This window comes from Antechinus flavipes, chromosome 1 (assembly GCF_016432865.1).
Source record: "Antechinus flavipes isolate AdamAnt ecotype Samford, QLD, Australia chromosome 1, AdamAnt_v2, whole genome shotgun sequence".
NCBI lineage: Eukaryota > Metazoa > Chordata > Mammalia > Dasyuromorphia > Dasyuridae > Antechinus > Antechinus flavipes.
In genome coordinates this window covers 80,552,280-80,575,204 of record NC_067398.1, presented here as the reverse complement: position 1 = coordinate 80,575,204, position 22,925 = coordinate 80,552,280, and the positions used below count along the sequence as shown (strand labels likewise).

Here is a 22,925-nt window from a genome sequence, read left to right as displayed (position 1 = left end):
GGAACAAGGCAGGCGAGGGAGCGCCTGGTGGCCAGTATAACTCTCAGTAAAGTCAGAGCTGAGACTCTCTGCTGAGACAACAGGGACTGACCCTGGGAGCTTCAGAGAGTTTGGAAGGAGGCCGAGGGGCATGGTGACCGAGTGTCCCTTAGGGGCTCCTCCAGCCACTCATCGTCTGATGCTGTCATCTGGGGGTCAGTGCCTCAACTGGCTTTTCTTTCTCTCTGTGTTCACGGCCCTGAATAAGGATGTGTGTTAGAGGGAGTACCGGTCGTGAAGCTCTTCCAGGTTCCTGTTTCTCCATCGGTGGCGGTTTCAGCCCTGGGATGACCTACGAGGGCAGACCAAGCCTGGGGTGGTCCAGGGGAGGGAGGGACTACATGCTTCTGAGGTTGGGGTGACTGCTGTTTGGGGGCCGGGGCTTGTCCTCCCTCCTTTGCAGGAATGTTCTCCCCTTTCCTTCTCCCCTTCCCCTTCTCTCACTGCCTCTGTCTGTCTGTCGCTGTCCCACAGTTTGTGATGGAAGATATTTTTGTCAGCGGCATCCCTTTACTGGAATCGGTGGGGCTGCATGAGCCGCTGGTGGAGGACCTGCGCAAGTCTCTCTCCACCGCCATAGAGAAGGCCATGATACCCCTGTCCGCCTACTCTAAAGAGTTCGCTAAGCATTTGGATCTGAACAACAAAGACATCCCCACCTTCCTCAAGTAGGTAGCATTTTAGTGCCTGAGGATGCCGGGCGTCGGGTTCCAGGGGTCTTTGCAACAGTGGGCCTGCTATGGAACGGTCTGGAAGCTAGGGCCTCCAAATCGCACGGGGGCCGCTCGGCGCCTGCCATGGAAGGCTGCTAGACTTGAATGGCCCCTCCTCTTGCTATCTGAAGTTCATGGCGCTGATGATAAGCACCAAGGGGTACCCGGGTGCTGATGTTTGTTTGGCGTTGGGGTCCTGCCACCATTGATTCCCAGGTGGGTGGGGCTAACCCCTTTGCCATGGCCTATGACATTTTGTAGAGTAGCGCTTGTGGAGATGAAAATTCCTTCCAGGTCTTGGGAGGACGCAGCTTCCTCTGCTTCCATTTAAGATTCGCTTCTGGCATGCAGTGCCTGCCCCACCTGTTCTTCTGTAGAACCTTACCTGAGCATTCTCACTAGCCAGCCAGGCAATAAACACTAAGTATGGGTCAGGTGCTGTGCTAAGTATTGGGGATACTAAAAGAAGCAAAAATAATCCCTGCTCTTAAGGAGTTTATAATTTAATGGGGGAAAGGATTAGCAAACAAATATGTGCAAACTCTGTATAGGATACATAGAACTATTAACAGAGGGAAGGTACTAGAATTAAGGATCAAGAAAGGCTTCCTGGAGAGGATGAACTTTTAGCTGGGACTTGAAGGAAGCCAGGGAAAACAAGCAGCTCCATCCCAGATAACTCCTGTCCATGTTTTTCTTCAAGTCCTCAACAAAGGATTTATTTAGCACTCTAGAAATCTTCCTCTAGTTATGTAAGCACCCACAAGATAATAGAATTTAGGGCTAAAAACATACCTAGAGTTCAAGTCCTTGAATTTTTTAAAAAAGAGTTTTGTATTTTTTCCAATTATAAAGTAAAGGTAGTCTTCAACATTCTTTTTTTAATGGAATGTTGAGTTCTAAACTTTTTCTCTCTCCCTTCTTCCTCTTCCTCCTTCCCAAGATGGCAAGCAATCTGATGTAAGTTATGTATGTGTAATAAGTTATAAATGTGTAATCTTGTAAACATATTTGCCTATTAGTCACATTGGAAAAGAAGAAACAGAAAAAAAGAGAAAAAGTGCAACCTCCCTCTCTCCCAATAAAAGTGAAAATAGTATGCTTTGATTTGCATTCAGATATCATAGTTCTTTCTCTGGATATGAATAGCATTTTCCATCATGAGTCTTTTGGAATTGTCTTGGATCATTGCATTGCTGAGAAGAGCTGAGTCAGTCATAGTTGAGAATCATACGATATTGCTATTACTGTGTGCTGTGCTCTCCTGGTTCTGCTCATTTCACTCAGCATCAGTTTGTATTTTCCAGGTTTGCTGAAATCCCCCCTGTACATTATTTCTTATAGCACATAGAACTCCATCACAATATGGACCACAACTTGTTCATCCATTCCCCAATTGATGGACATCTTCTCTACGTCCAGTTCTTTGCCAGCACAAAAAGAGTTGCCATAAACATGTTTGTACATGCGGATCTTTTCCCCTTTCTTGTGATCTCTTTGGGATACAGCAGTGGTATTGCTAGAGCAAAAGTGTCACAGTTTGGTTGCCCTTTGGACAGGAAACTGAGATGAGGTGATTTACTGACTGAGGCAGTAAGTGGCGAGCTGGGCTACGTGGCCAGGCCCTAGGACTCCCTTTGCACGACAGTAATCGAAGACAAGCTTAAGGGGATGAACTTGTCACCCTTACCCAACTTATAGAAGAATGTGAGGAGCTAGTCCTTGTCCCCTTGACACCAGTACTTGACAGTGATGGGGACGGGGCAGAAACCTCTTAGGTGTATCACGTACAGATCTCTGTCCTAGAAAGGGGGCTAAGGAGAAAGGGGAGGGGGTATGTATAAAATGGGGGTGGAGATCGGAAAGGCAGCCAGAGGGCTTTCCAGGACACTCTAGAAAGGGTAAAGGAAACTCTGCTCTTCTCCGATCCACTGGGAAGCTGTGATACCTTTTGAGCATGTTGAGTGAAGGCTGGTGCAGGTAGAACAGAGAGTAGGAAACAGGTTTTTTGGTTTGATGTCAGTAGAGTTGTCCTGGTACCCCTGGGAAACAAAGTTCCCTCTCCAGCTTCAATTCCCCTTCCCAATGACTCCTGCCCAGCCTCTAGCAATGGAGTATGCTCTGCTTCTCCTTCTAATTTAGACCCTCACCCAGAAGCCTATAGGAAGCCCCATCTCCCAGATCAAAGACCCCATCTTGGACATGGAGGTGACATGCTGTAAGGGAAAGAAAACTGGGTTTGGAGTTACAGGACCTTGGATCATCTAACATGTATACAACAAGCATTTATCAAATGTCTGTCATATCCAAAGCCTCAGATAACTTTGCTGTTTCCTAATACTTTTAAACGCTAGTCAGTCACTTCAAGAAATGATCTCTGGGGATCCCTTCTAGTTCTAAATTTGTTTCATTCGTTTTAGTAGCACTGTTTTTTCAATTGTTGAATACGCTCCTCCTGTAATCTTGTCTATTATAATTATATGTGTTAACATTTTGACCCTGCTGCCTTCCTGTAAGCTCACAATTTTAGAGATAGAGTCATGGCTAAATTTGCCCAGCGCTGTGCTCTGAATAGAGTAGGTGTTTATTGAGCATTTATAGAATGAGTAAATGAATGACTATGATGTTCCATGTGTCCAGGGAATATGAAAAAGTGTGTCCTTCGGCTGCTGAAGTGAGGGAAGTGGTGATGAACCACCTTCAGGAAAAGGATATCCTGGATAGCTCTTTGCCCAGTAACATCATCATCGGCCCCTTTTTTGTCAATGTGGAAAATACAAAGCAGAGCCTCTCCAAGAAACGCAGATCCCTGGCCAACTCCATGTTGGATATCCTGGCAAAGAACCTGCACCGAGAAGTGGACAGTGTGAGTTTAAAACGAGCTCCCTCCCTCCATTTCCTTCGTCTTATTTCTCATCTTTTCTTTATATTAGGGGCTCTTGGTCCATTGCTTGTTAAGATAGAGAGTTGTAGGAACATGGTGTCTTTGATGAGACAGCTCTAGAATGGTGATCCGCTGTCTTCTGACTCTGGGTCTCTTAGCTCCCCCAGGCCTGAGCAAAGGTATCCCTCTCGCTCCCTCCCCAGTGTTAGCCGACAGCCTGTAGTGAGGGGAGCTGCTACCTCCCCGGAAGCCAGTTTCACTTTGGGGTGGATCTCATTTTGCTCACTGGGTCCCAAGCAGCCTGAGCCAAATTCTGAGCTCGTATCCTTGCAGACAACTCTCCCGGGCCCTGCGTCTCCTCATCTTCAGGCTCAGCAGCTGCAATTTGCTCCCTCAACCCTGTTATTCCTCTGTTCAGGGAACTTCCTCCAGGGGCTTCCTGTTGGCTCTAGGGGCAAATAGAGACTCTGTTGTTGGACACTGAGAGTTCACACCTTGGCCCTGGGCTGCTTCCCAGGCCTGTGATGGATCTCTGCCCCGCTTGTTTCACCTTCCATCCCAGCCGGCCCCTCCCTGGTCCTCCCTCTGGACAGTCCCCACATGCTGTCCCTCGTGTGCTCCTTCCTCCATTGCTCCTGCCAGATGTCCTGGTCTCCTCCAAGCCCTCGATGCAGTGTCCCCCTTGCCCCAAGCTTCCTTGTCTTTGATGTATGTTCCGTCTGCTCTGTGGGTGTCCTCCATCAGAACGTAAGCTTTTGGAGGGATGGGTTCTTTCCCTCCTGTTTGTATTCCCAATATCTGGCAAAACTGCGCAGCAGGAAATAGCCAATTTGTGTGTTTGCTGATGGATCAGGAGTGCCTGGAGTTGTCCCGGTCCTGGGAGCTTTGTTCTGCGTGCCCTCTAGCTCGCATGCGTTTTGTTAGGTGCCTTCCCTCCAACTGAAGGCCGTTCTCCAAGTGGGTTCTGACTAGGAGAGAGGGTGGCTGGCGGCCTCCTTGTCCGGGATGTGGGGCCTCTGGAACGCAGCTTGGGGGAGCATGAGCACTGCTGACTGCCCCACCCTACCCTCGACTCATCGTGACTGCAGTCAATAAACGTTTTCTAGGCTAGGATGTAGGGAATACAAAGACCAAAGGGCTTTTAGTCTGTTTTAGTCAGTTCTGTTTGAGTGATGGGGTCAGAAGCCAGACGGCAGAGAACTGAGAAAGGAGAGAACGTGCAGATGGTGAGTGTGGATAGCTGCTCCTAGAGGAGAGATCAGAGAACAGCTTGAAGGATAGAGTGAGGTGTCTGGGTTTTTTAAAGATAGGAGAGATCAGGGTGTTTGAAGGTAGCAGTAAAGGAACCAGGAGGTGGAGAGAAATAGGAGATATGAGAGAGAGAGAATGGCAGCCAGGACACGTAGTGTCAGAACCTTCTTTGATTACCTGGAGCCCAGTTTGCCACAGGGGACTTGCTCCATGTTTTGGAGGCCCTCCTCCCTTCTTTTTGGGGTTACCATGGAGCAACTATTCATTCAGACAGGAAGAAGTGCGTTCAAATCCAGCCTCAGACACTTAGGTGCTGTGGGACCTTGGGAACCTCATGCAAACTCTTAGTTTGCTCATCTTTAACATGAGGATCATAACTGGTGGATTTGGCTCTTCTCAACCATGCAGTGATTCGAGGCAATTCCAATAGACGTGGGATGGAAAATGCCATCTGCATCCCAGAGACTGAATGTGGATCAAAGCATAACAGTATTTTCATCTTGTTGTTGTTGTTTGTTTTCCTTCTTATGTTTTTTTCCCTTTTGGTTTGATTTTTCTCGCACAACATGACAGATAGGGAGATGTGTTTAGACAAATCGCACACATTTAACCCATAATAGATTTCTATCTTTGGGAGGGGGAAGGTAAGGGAAGAAAGGAAAAAAATCTAGAACACAATCTTAACAAAAATAAATGTTGAAAAACATCTTTACGTGTATTTGGAAAAATGATTGGAAAAAAAATGAGGATCATAATAGTACCTATCTCCTAAGGTAATGTTTTAAAGACCTCAAAGTGCTATGTAAATAAACAGATGATGAGGATGATGTAGGGATGTGACTATGGGGCTGTCTGTTGGAGATGGGAGGAAAAGAAGGAGTGGGATAAGGGATACATGTAGAGGAGTTGACCCTGGAAAGAAGGGCCATTTCTTCATCAGAGATTGGACTTGAAGAGAGAATGGGGTATATTTTAGGGGTTGTGACATAGATCGGGGAAAAGAGGGAGCTCCAGCTAAATGTCTATTTTCTCAGAACATTTTTTCTAGCTGTTCACTGTCTATCCCTGTAATGGATTATAGAGTCCACTTTCTTTAAATTTTTTTAGAATACTTGTCCCTTTCTAGTCTTGTGGCATCTCTCTTGTTTTATATTTGTCTTTAGTTTATATTGTCTTTAGTATTCTTTATCTTGCAGAATTGTTTCTGGAGTAACACAGAACAGGGATGGGAGCCCCTGTGTCACTGGAGATATTCCAGAGTATTTTCTTCAAAAGTGTTTGGGCAGGTTTGGGCATAAAAACCTGAAACCTGCCCAAACACTCTCGTTAATATTCATTCCATCGATGGAGATTGTAACTTATTCATATCTGTGCTATGGTATTTATACTCTAATCCATGTTCTTCAATAAACTTGGACAGAGATCCCCTTAATATGTTCTTTCCTCATATTTTCCTGAGGTTGCAGGGATACTGAATAGAATTATAGAATCCTAAAATGTCAAAGTTGAAAAGACCTGTAGAGCACAGAACATTGTATTTCAAATCTGGGGGGGATTTTGGAACCAACCTATTTAACTGCTGTCCCCCCCAAACACATCTTCCATTTTACAAATAAAAAAACAGGCTCAAATGGAAAAGGGGCTTACTTACTCAATTTCACCTAGCAAGTTAATGGCTGAACCAGAGTTAGGATTCCCAACCACAGGAAGGTCTCTACTTAAAATGGTATAGACCAATAGGCATTCACTCATTCTCCTAAAAACAAATTTTCATCTACTACATAGTAGTATCCAATGATACTGGGTCGTAGGGCTAGGCTAGATTCAGTAGAATCTACTGAAGACTATGGTTAAAGCCCCAAGGAAGGAAAGATCACATCCTTCCCTAGGTATCTTGATGATATAATCCTTCATACTTTCCTAATTGACTATTTATGGGAATTCACAGATCCCTTATTACTTTGCATCAATTCCCAGAGATGAAGTTAAATTGTTCAGGGAGCATAGAAGGAAGGCTAGTGGTCAAAGGCCATGATCATAGAAAGCCCAGAGCCCTTGAAAGAATTAAAGTAATTTACTTATTTTGCTCAAAAAGGAAGAAGGGAAGTCCTATGACCCAGAAGCTGGGAAGAAGTCCCCTGGAAAAAAGTATGGAGGAGGGAAAGATAGCTCTCTGACTGGGGACTAGCATCTGGATAAAATAGCAGCAGTAAGTCTGAGATCTGACTTGGCTTTTTCCTCCTGCAGATTTGTGAAGAGTTCCGGTTCATTAGCCGGAAGATTTATGAGAAGCCTAACAGCATTGAAGAGTTGGCAGAGCTCCGAGAATGGATGAAGGGCATCCCTGAAATGCTGGTGGGACTGGAGGTACTGACCCAATCCCCGAGTCGGCAGGAGTATACTGGGATATCAGAGGGGCTGCGTGCGCATGGGAATGGACACAGTTATGGATGCATCTTTGAAAATGGAAACTTAAGGGGCAGCTAAATGGTGCAGTGGATAGAGTACTGACCCTCAAGTCAGAAGGACCCGAGTTCAAATCCAGCCTCAGACACTTACTAGTTGTGTGACTCTGGGCAAGTCACTTGACCCAATTGCCTAGCAAATTTAAAAAAAAAAAAAAAGAAAAGAAAAGAAAAGAAAAGAAAAAAGAAAATGGAAACTTGGCCAAGAGTCACCTCTTGGTTGTTCTGAACTTATTCTGCCTGCAAAGTTTCAGCTCCATAACTCAGACTTGGCTGGGAATGTGAACAATGTCTTAAGTCCCAAGAAATGGAATGAGCTGCCTGTATCAAACACTCATGCCTTGGGTGTGCTGGGGATCCTAGAGACACATCCCTGGAGCAGGAAGGGGACTAAAGACAAGTTGTAGTGTCTTCCCTTCCCATCCCCAAATGCATCCTCCTTATGACGACTATGGATCTTCAGGGAGCGGTCTTCACGCAGGAGATCTGGGGGTGGGCCAGCCAGAGCTGCCTCTGACCCTACTTGGGAGAATGTGTGTTTTCATCGTAATTTAAGCGCTCCCCCCATTTCTATTGGGTTTTACACAGAGTGCTTTCCTCCTAGACTTCAGCAGAGTGGTTGATGCATGTGGCTGTGTTCTCCATTTTAGATGTGAGGAAAATCGTCTCAAACAGTAATTTGTCTAAGGTCACATTGTCCTTTATTCTCAGAGACGCTCAAATGACATGACTTGGTCAGAGTCAAGTCAGCGTGTCCCACTGAGGCTGATCAGACTAACATGAGCTCGGAGTGTTCTGCCACAGGCTGGAGCCCAGTAGCCCCCAGAACCTCTGGGCTGGACTCTCTGACTCTGCCTATCTTGCGTGGGTTCTGGGCTGATTCGGTTCTGAATGAGGGCACTTTCTCTGATGAGGGCATGCCGTGCTGGGCGGACCTGGGCCAGTGATTCCTGTGTCAGAGAGTCAGTTCTAAAGTTTGAGAGACCTTGAGAGCATGTACAAGCTCTGACCACGGTGTGAGCCTTCACCATGTGGGAGTTCTCCAAGGTGGAGAACACTTTTTGGCAAGTGTACATTGGCATCGAACAGCGTGGCCAGCTCGATGGGGCAGTGCTCTCTGTGGTTGCGCTCCACAGAGAATCTTCCTGAGACAATTCAGATGGAAGCATACAGTTTCCCGGCATGGAAGACTGTCCAGGTTTCACGGGTGAAGAGCAATCAAGGACCCATAGCTGGGGCTTGAACCCAAGGCTCTCTTCTCTAGACCCGCACTTCTTCTTGTGGGACCTCCCATGTCACATAGCATTGTGTGCTGAGAAATAGTCAGTAAATCTTCTCTCCTATTTGGCCCAGCCGCTGCCTGGAGGGTCATCCTTTTGCTCAAAGCACCCTCTTGTGAGCTAGCTCTTGATTACATGGGAAGATTTTGGCTTTAGCCTGCTACCCATTCCTTGCTTTTTAGGATATCAGTGACTACTTCTATAGCATCACAGAATGCTATAGTTTTTGAATAATAGAATACAGAATTTTAAATCCACAGAACCTATGGATCTAAATATATAATTTTACATATACATATATATATATATATATAATTTATATATCCTCAGAGAAGGGAAGGGACTTGTAAACTGAGGCTCAGAGAAGTGTCAAAGAAAAATTCTAATTATGCACTTTGCATTTTGGCATCAGTCTGCTGAAAACAATCTCATTTAATTTAAAATTAGAGCTTGAGAAAGTTATTCAATGTTGCAAATGTCCCTGCCTTCTAACATGACTCTTTTTTCCGAGCCAATTTAGGTAATATTGATAGGAATCTTGAATAAACAAAAGAAAGATATCTTAAAAAACAACCTGTGTTAACACTCCCAAACTGAGCGATCATATCTCTATCTCTGTCCTCCTGGACCATTCTTCTCTTCAGGAGGAATCAATGAGAGTCCTTCACAGATTTGTTTAGAGAATTCAAATTGAATGGTAGGTAGTTTGGTTGTCTCTTTGAATGAAAGAAGTTAATTCCCATAGGGTAGATCCCAGACCAGTCCCTAAAGAGAATTGCCATTAAGATAAGTCATATGGGTCAATTTACAGGTGGGGAAAAACAATATTCCTATCTAGATCAAAGGTATTCTTTGTTAAGTTTCTTGCAGGAATGGATATTATAAACAATATGGACATTATAGTGACTGGGATGTATGGTTAATAGAGTTATGAGGAAATGAGATAATATTGTAAAACATTTACTACTAGTGCCTACTATATAGTAGGTATTTTATAAATGTTGATTTCCTTCCTTTTCCTCAAAGATATTTTGAATTTTAATGCCCATAAACAACACAGGTCCCTTGAAGACAGGGGATGGAGAAGTGAAAGATATTTCTTAATAATGACAGAAATGGAGGATGGAATGTTTTGCTATGTCAACACCCCTTACCTTACAGCATCTAGGGCCGTCTCCAGTCGTCTTGATCTATATCTGACCACTGGATCCAGATGGTTCTGGAGGAGAAAGTGAGTCAGGTGACTTTGCCCAGTCCCACCTCACTTCGATCCATTCACTTGCTATGTCATAGCATTATCTCCCTGATACCATGGTTCTCTTACAAGAAGAAAGACAAACAACAGTTTTAGTTCCTTAGTTTTCACTTCAATAAATTCATTTAATGAGATTCCCTTTTTTCCTTTTGTCCTGACCACCTTTTTTCCCCATCCACCTTTTTAAAAGGTTTTCTTCATTTATGTGGAAAAAGCTTTGGAAAAAAGTGTTATTTCTTCATATTCTAGAGAAATTAAAAAAGATATTTTAAATATGTTTCCCCAGAAAGACAGGGACCTGTTAAAAGTGGCCCTGAGTTTTCATGAAAAGTCTCCATCCTCCCAGATGTAGGGTTCTTTCTGCCTTACCCCATTGTCTGAAAATTACTCATAGCACTGCATTAGTGACACAGTTGTGTCTCTACTGAGACCAATAATTGGGTGGCTTGGACTAAAAGTTCTGAGTCTGACACTCACTTGCTATCTTAGCAGCCCCTTTTCCATTCCTATAGAATAGGAAGAATAAACCTGTGTTCCTGATGTCATCTCCACAATTGCATTCTTCCCCAAGATATACTTCAGGGCATTAGGCTTATTCATTTGTTCTGGGAAACACTGACCATCCTGCCAACTTTTAGTCTGTTAAACCAATAGGTTCCTCTGGCCACCCTCTGCAAACACGATCCCCTCCTTCCTGCGCTTGAGACAAGCCTTCTACATTTCTGACTCTGGACGAGGTTATCCAGGCTGTGGACAGGGCAAAACCTTCTCTGGGGAGCTGCCGTCCACAGCCATGTCTTAAATCTGCGTGATTTTGGTTTTAAGAATGGCTTAAGCTGATGGAGCCATGTTCTTGTCTGTCTTTGCAGGAAAGGATAGTGAAAGTCATGGATGATTACCAGGTCATGGATGACTTCCTTTACAATCTTCCTACAGAGGATTTCAATGACAAGTAAGTGAGAGCTTAGAGCCTTTCCCCTTAGTGTAGATTCTTAGTTTTTAGTGATGGAAGCCACCTTGCATTCTTTAGGTCCCTCTCTTCCTCCTACTCCAGAGTCCCAAAGACATTAAATAATGACTTTGACCAAGGTCCCACTGCTCAGCAGCAGCAAGGCTGCGATGTAAACCGAGATCCACTTTTGGCTCCAAATGCAGGGCTCTTTCCCCTGCCTCCATTGCCTTTTCCTTTAGGTCCCCTGAAGGATGAATTTCCATTTTCCTTGCTTTCAGATGGGCAGCAAGTGGCTGGCCCCACAAGATCCTTGGACAAATTGAGACAATTCGGGAAATGCACATGGAGGAAGAAGAGAAGTTCCACAAAATTCAGCTTATGGATCAGAACAACTTTTGGGAGAAGCTGGATGGTCTTCAGGTGCTCCTCTGGGACTGCAGACATCCTGTCCTCCAGGACCCCTCTCTAACCCTGACATTTCTACAACCACCCAGTGGCAATGGCTGGCTCCATTCAAGTAGCACCAATGTGTTCAGAATACTTTGGAGTAGAGAAGAGGTTCCCTATAATTGGGGATGGGTTATCCATGCACCTTGAGCACTTGAGTATTTGACTTGAGTACATACTGTCACACAGAGAGAGAGATAGCCACTCCTTCCATCAAAGCGTGAGGACATTGGCCACCTGTTCCCCCAGCAAATGGGGGCGGAGGGGAGGGCTTCAGTTTCTGGGAATGGCGTACTAACAGACTCTCAGGCTCACCAGCCTATGGATCATTCCCACTGCTGGGACATGCCCACAGACAGAAAGTTAATGGCCCTGCTTGAGGAGCTGAGATTTGGGAAAGGATTTTGATCAACCCAAGGAGGGTTACCAAAAAGCTGAGTCTGGATCACTTGAAAGAACTCATGGTGTTTAGCTTGGAGAAGAAGACAAGCTTTAGACTAACATGAGAAACAGCCTCAAGTACTTTAAAGATTTTCATGTGGAAGAGGGATTGACTTGTTAAGAAATAGAATTAGGAGAAATGGGGGGAAGTTGAAGAGAATAAGATTCTAGAATAGATTCAAGGAAAAACTTTCTGACAGATTTTTCCCAAATAGAATGGGCTACCCTGAAAGCAACAAGTCCATAGATAAAGGCAATATGTCTATTTGTTGGGTATATTGTAGTGAGAATTCCTTTTTGGGTGTGGATTGGACTAGATGGGCCATTGCAACTTTGAAATTCTGTGACCTTCTGTGGCCTAGTAAACTCTACTTACCATTGGTGTCCTTCCTCCCCTTAGTTGGTGGTAGCTGGATTTTCCATTTACACGGAAATTGCACGTGCCCATGAAATAGCCAATGAAGTAAGGAGGGTCAAGAAGCAGCTGAAGGAATGCCAGCAGATGGCCATGCTCTATAATAATCGAGAGCGGATTTTTGGGATGCCCATCACAAATGTAGGTGATACAACTAAGCCTTTCCTTCCTGCTGCTCATCTCTTTCTCCCCTTCTTCCTGCAAGATGCGCTTTAGTGAATGTACATTTTCTTTGATTGAGGTTGGAGGGATGGGTTCACGATAATATTTTCTCCTGACTGCTTTATGAAACATCCTGAACTCTGTGCTATATTTTTGCCATAAAAATGGCTTATCAATTAATGGAGAGTTTCATTTTTTCTTTTTCTTTTTGTTCTTTCCATTTATGTTGTCATAATTTTTGTATATATTCTTCTTCCAGTTCTGCTTGTTTCATTTTGCAGCAGTTTATATAAAATCTATTTTTGAATTCCTTGGGGTGTGTATATCTGGGACCCAATCTGCTAAGGCACCATCAAGATCATATAGATAAAATCACAAATACTCTTTAATGGAATGCAGAATGATTTCATTAGTGGGACAGTTTGTGTTTTAAGACTAGATATGCCAATATATCAAAAATTAAAATATTATCTGATTTGTAGATTTAATGTTACATAGTATAAAATGTTATAAAAATTTAAAAATTGAAATAATGCTTTTAGTTAAAATGACTGAGTTTGTCCACAAAGAAAAGGTATGAGAATGTAACTTCCTTTGTTATTTGTAGACATGGGGGACTATGGGAGTGAAACAATCAGTTAATCAGCATTAAACAGGTATTAAACTGCTATTTACAACAGGCTCTATGGTATGTGCTGTGCGAAATTCAAAGACAAAGATGAGATCGTTCTTGTCCTCAAGAAACTTTCATCCTATGGGATGGACAATAGGTACATAATTAAGCATATATAAAATTAGTACAAGTTAATAGGGGAATTAGAAAAGATTTCATGTAAAAGTTGGCTGAGCAGAGTTTTGAAGGGAATTAGGGGTCTAAGAGGCAGAGTTACATTTCAGGAATGGGAGACAGCTAAAATAAAGACACAGAAGTGGGAGACACTGTGGGGTGGGAGAAACAACCAGTCAAGTCAACAAATGGTTATGAAGTACCTACTATGTGCCAGGTACTGTGGATACAGAGGAAGGGGGAAAAACAGATCCTGCTTTCAAGGGGCGCATAGTCTAATAGGGGAGGCAGTATGTGAACAACTGTATATGAATAAGATGGAGAAAGGATCAAATGGGAGAGTGTCAAAAAGAAAGCACAAAGATGGAGGATTAGGAAAGGCTTCTTGTAGAGGCTGGAACTTAGGTGATAGAGAACCATTTGTTGAAAAGGGTCAGAACTATGCTTTGGATCAGTTTAGATCAGTTTGATAGCTGAGCAAAGAATGAACCTGAGTGGGGAGAGACTTCAGGAGGTGAGCCTCTGTGCTATTGCCATAGTCCAGTTGTGACTGAACAAGGAGCCACACCAGGGTTTTAACAGTGCCAGAGGATTGAAGGAGGCAGGGAGAGGGAAGCAGAATCCTGGGGCTCTGGTGAGCATTGGATATGGGAGAGAATAAGGACACAGTCGAGAGTGGGCCAGTTGTGGGGCCTGAGAGCCTCCCGGGAAGGTTGTGGGGCCCTTGACTGTAAGGTGGAAGAATGGAGGAGCCGGTTTTGGACTTGTTAAGCTTAAGTCAAGATGTTTTATAGGTTCTTGGAGATGCAAGAGGGGAGATCAGGAGAGAAGCTGGGACAGGACAAATTGGTCTCAGAATTATCTGCAGGTAGTGTTTCTACTGGGCTTATACCCCAAGGAGATACTAAAGAAAGGAAAGGGACCTGTATGTGCCAAAATGTTTGTGGCAGCCCTGTTTGTAGTGGCCAGAAGCTGGAAAATGAATGGATGCCCATCAATTGGAGAATGGTTGAGTAAATTGTGGTATATGAACGTTATGGAATATTATTGTTCGGTAAGGAATGACCAGCAGGATGAATACAGAGAGGACTGGCGAGACTTACATGAACTGATGCTGAGTGAAATGAGCAGAACCAGGAGATCATTATATACCTCAACAATGATACTGTATGAGGATATATTCTGATGGAAGTGGATCTCTTTGATAAAGAGAGCTAATTCAGTTTCTTTTTTTTTTTTTAATTTTTATTTAATAATTACTTTATATTGACACTCGTTTCTGTTCCGATTTTTTTTCCCTCCCTCCCTCCACCCCCTCCCCTAGATGGCAAGCAGTCCTTTATATGTTGGATATGTTGCAGTATATCCTAGATACAATATATGTTTGCAGAACCGAACAGTTCTCGTGTTGCACAGGGAGAATTGGATTCAGAAGGTATAAATAACCCGGGAAGAAAAACAAAAATGCAGATAGTTCACATTCGTTTCCCAGTGTTCTTTCTTTAGGTGTAGCTGCTTCTGTCCGTCATTTATCAATTGAAACTCAGTTAGGTCTCTTTGTCAAAGAAATCCACTTCCATCAAAATATGTCCTCATACAATATTGTTGTCGAAGTGTATAATGATCTCCTGGTTCTGCTCATTTCACTTAGCATCAGTTCATGTAAGTCTCGCCAGTCCTCTCTGTATTCATCCTGCTGGTCATTTCTTACAGAACAATAATATTCCATAATATTCATATACCACAATTTACCCAGCCATTCTCCAATAGATGGGCATCCATTCATTTTCCAGTTTCTAGCCACTACAAACAGGGCTGCTACAAACATTTCTTTAGTATTTCTTTGGGATATAAGCCCAATAGAAACACTGCTGGATCAAAGGGTATGCACAATTTGATAATTTTTTGGGCATAATTCCAGATTGCTCTCCAGAATGGTTGGATTCGTTCACAACTCCACCAACAATGCATCAGTGTCCCAGTTTTCCCGCATCCCCTCCAACATTCATCATTATTTTTTCCTGTCATCTTAGCCAATCTGACAGGTGTGTAGTGGTATCTCAGAGTTGTCTTAATTTGCATTTCTCTGATCAATAATGATTTGGAACACTCTTTCATATGGGTGGTAATAGTTTCAATTTCATCCTCTGAAAATGAGCTAATTCAGTTTCAATTGATCAAGGATGGACAGAAGCAGCTACACCCAAAGAAAGAACACTGGGAAATGAATACAAACTGTTTGCATTTTTGTTTTTCTTCCCGGGTTATTTCTACCTTCTGAATTCAATTCTCCCTGTGCAACAAGAGAACTGTTTGGTTCTGCACACATATATTGTATCTAGGATATACTGTAACCCATTCAACATATAAAGGACTGCTTGCCATCTGGGGGAGGGGGTGGAGGGAGGGAGGGGAAAAATTGGAACAGAAACAAGTGCAAGGGATAATGTTGTAAAAAATTACCCTGGCATGGGTTCTATCAATAAAAAGTTATTTAAAAAAAAAAAGGATATATGGCACAACAGTGGACAAAAAGCAGAAATGGACACTAAATAAAGGATTAACTTTTAAGTTAAAAAAAAAAAGAATTATCTGCAGGTAGAGATGCAGCCTTGGGCACTGATGAGATGACCCTCCAAATAGTATAGAGGGGGAAGAAAAGGCCCAGAGTAGAGCCTTAGGAGTCACTTGTGGCGAGCAGACATGGCGTGGGGGGACCGAGCCATCCAGCAGGGAGAAGAACCAGGGCAGAGCAGGGTCCATATCCGAAAGATGAGAGTGATCAGTGTCTCAGGCTGCAGAGAGAGAAAAAAGGGTTAGAATTGGGAAGGGATGATGTGACTGCAGCTTCCTGCTCCTAGCAGGAGGCTTTGGGAGACGCTGGCCTACGTAAGAGTGACGGATGCTCCAGTTACTTGCTCCCATTCCCCAGACAGGTCATGTGGTCCCGGGGCTTCCTGTGGCGGGCTGCTGACAACAAGGGAGGGTCGAGTGGGGCAGTGTGTGCACCTTATGGCCGAGGGACGGAAACAGTGAGGGAAAGTGACAGAGGTCCCTGGCTGGAAGCAGTGGGAGCTCCCGGAGCTCTATCCGGGCCTTCTCTACAGAAGGGCCCATGGCGGTGGTCAGAGTGAGGATGGGCCCTGAGAGGGCATTGTCATCTCTCCTGCACAGTATGAAAAACTTTACAAGATGATCAAGGATTTCCAGCCTTACTACGACCTGTGGACCACGGCTTCTGACTGGTTACGTTCTTCAGAAAGCTGGATGAACGACCCTCTGTCATCCATCGACGCTGAGCAGCTGGAGAAGAACGTGATTGAGGCCTTCAAGACCATGCACAAGTGCGTGAAGCAGTTCAGAGATGTCCCAGGTAAGGCTCCGGTCAGCCTTGGGGAGAGACGGGGGCACACGAGCTCGGGCTTTAGATACCCGAGGGAGGGCGGTGGGGGAGAGGGGGCCAAAGGTGGCCCGCGTGGCGTAGGTGCAGGAGCGGGCAAGTCCCGCAGTGGGCAGCAGCGTGGGGAGCGGGACGATCGCCCCCGGGCCTAGCCCTTCCTCCCAGCCTCCCCTGCTCTCATTTCTCTCTTCAGCCTGCCAGGAAGTAGCCGTAGACATTCGGGGCCGAATCGAGGATTTCAAGCCCTACATCCCGCTGATCCAGGGCCTACGGAACCCCGGCATGCGGAACCGGCACTGGGAGATGCTGTCGGAGGATATCAACATGAACATCAAGCCCAAGGCCAACCTCACCTTCGCTAAATGTCTAGAAATGAATCTACAAGATCACATTGAGGCCATTGGCAAAGTCGCCGAGGTGGCGGGCAAGGAGTACGCCATTGAGCAGGTGCGGAGCGCGGCCGTGGGCCAGCCAGTGGTGACCAGGCTGTGTGGGGAAGGCCTGATCCTCCCCGAGCACTCAAACAGTGGGCAGGGGAGCCCAGCCCGGGCAGCGCCTTAGACGAGCTCACCTGGGAGGTCCCTGCCAGCTGCGAGAAGTGTCTGTTTTGTAGCTGAGGGGCTGGGAGAAGGTTCAGAAGCGGGGGATCCTCTGGGAAGGCTGGGGCTTGGAGGAGACAGTTCGGCCTCTGACAACGTTTAAAGGCTCCTTTCCTTGAGCGGGAACCCTTCCCTAGAAACCGGGCAGCTTTGCCCGAAGGCACCCTCAGAGGACCTTGTGGGTGGGGTAAAGGGACTCCACGTGCCATGAGGTCTGTGCTCTCCTCCTAATAGCTCCCACTCAGCCAATGCCTTTCCACTTGCAGGCACTGGATAAGATGGAGAAGGAATGGGTGTCTGTTCTGTTTAACGTGCTGCCCTACAAGGAGACCGAGACATTTATCCTGAAGAGCCCGGACGAGGCTTCTCAGCTCCTCGATGACCACATAGTCATGACCCAGAGCATGTCTTTCTCACCCTACAAGAAACCATTTGAGCAAAGAATCAACACCTGGGAAACCAAGCTGAGACTAACCCAGGTAATGTTGACCCCCATCTCTTCTTCCAGTAGAAACCCCCTCCTCCCACCTCCTTCTCTTCTTTTTATCATCTAGGTGTAGAGTGCATAGAGGAGGCCTGTAGCCATCATGGACCCGAGTCCAAATTCATCCTCAGGCTCGTAAATAGCCATGTGAGGTAATAACTTGATAGCTGCCAGCCTCCATTTTCTTTATTGTAAAATGAGGATAATAATAGCATCTGAAGGAGATAATATTAATAAAGTGCTTGGCAAACAATAGGTGCTGTATAAAGAATTGTTTTCTTCCCCCTAGCTTCTTCTTTCCCTCCCTCCCTTCCTTCCTTTCTTCCTTCCTTCCTTCCTTCTTCCCTCCTTCCCTCCCTCCCTTCCTCCCTCCCTTCCTCTTTCTTTCCTCCCTTCCTCCCTTCCTTCCTTCCTCTCTCCCTCCTTCCCTCCCTCCTTCCTCCCTCCCTCCCTCCCTTCCTCCCTCCCTCTCTCCTTCCCTCCCTCCTTCCCTCCCTCCCTCCCTCCCTCCTCCCTCCTTCCCTCCTCCTTCCCTCCCTCCCTCCCTCCCTCCCTCCCTCCCTCCTTCCTTCCCTCCTTCCCTCCCTCCCTCCCTCCCTCCTTCCCTCCCTCCCTCCCTCCCTCCCTCCCTCCTCCCTTCCTCCCTCCCTCCTTCTTCCCTCCTTCCCTCCCTCCCTCCTCCTTCCTCCCTCCTCCTCCCTCCCTCCTTCCTCCTCCCTCCTCCTCCCTTCCTTCTTCCCTCCTTCCCTCCCTCCTCCCTCCCTTCCTTCCTTCCTCCCTCCCTCCCTCCTTCCCTCCCTCCCTTCCTTCCTTCTTCTCTCCCTCCCTTCCTTCTTTCCTCCCTCCCTCCTTCCTTCCTCCCTCCCTTCCTTCCTTCCTCTCTCCCTCCCTCTCTCCCTTCCTGCCTTCCTCCTTCCCTCCCTTTCTCCCTCTCTCCCTTTCTCCCTCTCTCCTTCCCTCCCTCCCTCCCTTCCTTCCTTCCTTTCTTCCTTCCCTCCTTCCTTCCTTCCTCCCTCCCTTCCTCCCTTCTTTCCTTCCTTCTTCCCTCCCTCCCTCCTTCTTTCCTCCCTTCCTTCCTCCCTCCCTCCCTTCCTTCCTTCCTCCCTCCCTTCCTTCCTTCTTTCCTCCCTCCTCCCTTCCTTCCTTCCTTCCTTCCTTCCTTCCTTCCTTCCTTCTTTCCTTCCTTCCTTCCTTCCTTCCTTCCTTCCTTCCTTCCTTCCTTCCTTCCTTCCTTCCTTCCTTCCTTCCTTCCTTCCTTCCTTCCTTCCTTCCTCCCTCCCTCCCCCCTCCCTCCCTTCCTTCCTTCCTTCCTCCCTCCCTCCCTTCCTTCCTTCCTTCCTTCCTTCTTTCCTCCCTCCCTCCCTCCTTCCTTCCTCCTTCCTTCCTTCCTTCCTTCCTTCCTTCTTTCCTTCCTTCCTTCCTTCCTTCCTTCCTTCCTTCCTTCCTTCCTTCCTTCCTTCCTTCCTTCCTTCCTTCCTTCCTTCCTTCCTTCCTTCCTTCCTCCCTCCCTCCCTCCCTCCTCCCTCCCTTCCTTCCTTCCTTCCTCCCTCCCTCCCTTCCTTCCTTCCTTCCTTCCTTCCTTCTCCCTCCCTCCTTCCTCCCTTCCTTCCTTCCTTCCTTCCTTCCTTCCTTCCTTCCTTCCTTCCTTCTTCAATGTACTTCAATTAGAGTGGTTTTCAATCCCAGATAATAATAATAGCACTTCAAATTTTAATATTAGCAATCATTAGCATATGAAGGTGATGTTGCCTAATTGCTAAAGAGCTAGTCTCAAATCCAGGAAGACTTTCATCCAGGTACCACCTCTGATGAACAGTCTCTGACAGGAATGAATGCTTCATTTTGTATCATAGGATATTAGGATTATAGATTTAAAGACTATAATCTTACAAATGAAAATAGGGATTTGCTCAAAGTTATAAACAGTAAGCATCAGAGATGGGGCTTAAACCCATTCTTTCCACTGTCAGATTCTCCTATTTTCTTTTAGCTTCTGTTTTTTGAATAGCTAATAATTTCTCCCTCTTCATAATTGTAACTTTTCCCCTTATTTTTATGAAACAAAAAAAAAAGTTTAACCATTTGGAAATATACAATTTACTGTGTAATAGTGAATTTAGAAATCTTGCCTTTACCTCCGTTCTTAGTAGAAAAACCTCTAACATTTCTCTATTATATAATTCTAACTCTTAGTCTCAAATTAATACTTATTATCATGTTAATAAAAATCCTTCTATTCCATTAAACAATTGTTAATATGATGAGTGATATGTACTATAAAGGCCTTTTTATATTTATTGATATATGACAAAATAACATTACATAATTGTTTTTATTGATGTGAATTATTTTGCTAGGTTCATAATGTTAAATCTTTCTTGCATTTTTGGTTTAGATTCAACTTGATAAATAATTTCGCTCTACTGTTATATTCTCCTTCTCAGTATTTTATTTAATATTTTTGTATCATTATTAATGATATTGAATCAGAACCATATTTGCTTCATTAAATGAATTCGAAAGTACGCTATCTGTCTTTGAAAATAGTTTCTATAGTTTAGGGATTACTTGTTCGTTTAATGCTTAATAACCTTTACTTGAATTCATCTGGTCCTGGTGCCTTTTTATGTGAAAGTTTTTTAATGGCCTGTTTTAATTCTTTCTTCTGAGTTTTGTTCATTTTGAGTCTGACTTATATTCTGAATTCAAATATACCAAGGATAAGTCAAAAAAAGAACTATAACTATAGGTCAACATCATTAATAATGATGCAAAAGTATTAAATAAAATTCTGGAAAATAGAACATAGCAAATCAAAATTAAGTAGAATTGATCAATAGATATGTGTTTGTGTTTATATGTAAGTCTGTACACATAATATAAATATGCACATACACACATATCCATCCATACATACTCCTGTGGGGGTATGCTTACAGCTACAAAAGTTCTTGATTTTTTTTCTTGGCACTAAGAAGTTTTCTCCAATAACTACTTGAGTAGCCACACCTGGGTAATCCACTAGAGGACACTAACTCTCATCTTAATTTCACTTCATTAGTAGGAACTAGCTGCACAATGCTAAAATGCTTGTGTACCTATGCAGCAGGTACATGCTTCAGACCGATAGTGCTCAACTTTTCCTTCTTGTGCTTCAGTTAAGGGCTCTGTCTAGATATATTAATAAAAATTCAGAAATCTCTCATGACTTGGCCCCCATCCCCATGAAATTTTTTCATCTTTTTTCTCAATTTAATGTAACTCCAGAAGATTACTCACTCACATATAAGGTCTAGTGTCTATAGTGTCTCATATAGATTACTGTGTGCTTTACTAACATAGAATCTCACTTAACAAAGTATAGTAGAGATCTAGAGCAGCATAGCTGTTCCCAGCTAGAGCATCTCAGCTTCCTTTCCCCCCATCTACCATACTAGAGACATCCAGGTCAAATGAGATAATTTTTTTTAATTATTATTTTCTAATTTCCTTAACTGCAAATTACATTTAATAATTTTCCTCTTTTTTTCTTGTTAGTATTCATTCAGAAATGTTAACATTGTTTGAGGATATAAATGTGCCTCTGAGTCTGATTTATTATATTCTTTTGGGATTGGTGGTAAAGTCTCATTTAGTGCTTTTCTAATTCTATATTTAAAATAAACATTTAATTAAATACTATTTGGGATTTTTTTTCTCAAGATTTTTTATTTTTCCAATTAACATCTAAAGATAACTTTCAACATTTGTTTTTGTAAGATTTTCAGTTCTAATTTTTTTTTCTCCCTCTTCCCTCTTAACTTTTCCCTTCCCAAGATAGCAATAGGTTATATATGTGAAATCATTTTAAACATATTTCCATATTTGTTATGTTGTGAAAGAAAAATCAGAACAAAACACGAAAAAGAAATAGCAAATAAAAAAGAGGTAAAAATACTATGCTTTGATCTGCATTCAGTTTCCATAGTCTTCCCTCTGGATGAGAATGACATTTTCCATCCTAAATCTGTTGGAATTGTTTTGGATCACTACATTGCTGAGAAGTACCGAGTCTGTTGTAATTGATCATCATACAATCTTGCTATTTTTGTATACATTATATTTCTTCTTGACTACTTATAAAATCATCAGCTTCCTATTATACTTTTAAAGCTTGCCAATTATGAATCTGAGGGAATTAAATTAGGGAGTCTATCTTATTGATATCCTGTGGATTCTATTGATTTGGTATATACTTTTTGTTTTTTTAATATTTCTAGTAAATTAATAAGGAAATTTACTAGAAATGCTGAAAAACAAAAAATGTTAAGTGGTAAGATTATTTTTTAGACTTCATAATTTTTGAAAAATATCATAATTATTGTATTTTTTCTCCCTGAATTGTACTCCAGATTGATCATTTTTTTCTATATACTTTAAAAATTTGTTGACTATTATGTAATATTTGTATTCATTTTTTCTGTTGTTTCTACCATTGTGTTCCCTTTTAGAATAATTCTGCTTTTCATTAAATGTATATTTTTTTAAAATTTATATCCTTCACAGGTATTTCTTAACTGCCAGATTTCTTCAACATTATTTTGTCTTGAAATTTTTTAGGAAATTCCTTTTTTAAAATTCACTTTGTGGATTTTGCTGATTTCATTCCTACTTTAATTTCTTCAACATGCTTATTGTTTTGTTTTGTTTGTAAAAAAGTCTAGTTTGGGGTTTTTTCAGGACATTTTTCTCTGGTGTTTTGGCTTTGATTCTATATTTTCAGAGTACCAAAACTTTTATTTGTTTATTTCTATGAGTATTTTCTCTCTCATGAACAATTTCATTTCAAGAGATTTTGGTGGTTTTACTTCTTTTTGTTCTTCTTTTGATACTTTTTATGGAACCTTTGAAACAATAGGCTCTCTTATGATTCTTCACTTCTTCATCATCTTAGAAATCTCCATTTAATGGTGATGATTTACAAGCATCATTTCTTTTTTTCTTTTCTTTTTTTTAAATAAGTTTTTATTGATAGAACCCATGCCAGGGTAATTTTTACAGCATTATCCCTTGCACTCACTTCTGTTCTGATTTTTCCCCTCCCTCCCTCTGCCCCCTCCCCTAGATGGCAAGCAGTCCTGTACATGTTAAGTAAGTTACAGTATATCCTAGATACAATATATGTGTGCAGAATCCAACAGTTCTCTTGTTGCACAGGGAGAATTGGATTCAGAAGGTATAAATAACCCGGGAAGAAAAACAAAAATGCAAGCAGTTTATATTCATTTCCCAGTGTTCTTTCTTTGGGTGTAGCTGCTTCTGTCCATCCTTGATCAATTGAAACTGAGTTAGGTCTCTTTATCGAAGAGATC

The 22,925-nt window shown here is 43.3% G+C and overlaps 1 protein-coding gene across 1 annotated transcript in view; it reads left to right on the top strand.

Moving 5' to 3' along the window:
• The window catches only part of DNAH1 (dynein axonemal heavy chain 1), a 148,268-nt gene that overhangs the window by 33,387 nt on the left and 91,956 nt on the right, over positions 1 to 22,925 (top strand). The window contains exons 13-21 of the mRNA XM_051985319.1: positions 514 to 707; positions 3,393 to 3,618; positions 7,135 to 7,254; positions 10,757 to 10,839; positions 11,118 to 11,259; positions 12,128 to 12,283; positions 16,266 to 16,464; positions 16,685 to 16,938; positions 17,357 to 17,569. Of these exons, the coding sequence (XP_051841279.1) occupies positions 514 to 707; positions 3,393 to 3,618; positions 7,135 to 7,254; positions 10,757 to 10,839; positions 11,118 to 11,259; positions 12,128 to 12,283; positions 16,266 to 16,464; positions 16,685 to 16,938; positions 17,357 to 17,569 (1,587 nt within the window). The remainder of the gene's footprint in view (positions 1 to 513; positions 708 to 3,392; positions 3,619 to 7,134; positions 7,255 to 10,756; positions 10,840 to 11,117; positions 11,260 to 12,127; positions 12,284 to 16,265; positions 16,465 to 16,684; positions 16,939 to 17,356; positions 17,570 to 22,925) is intronic.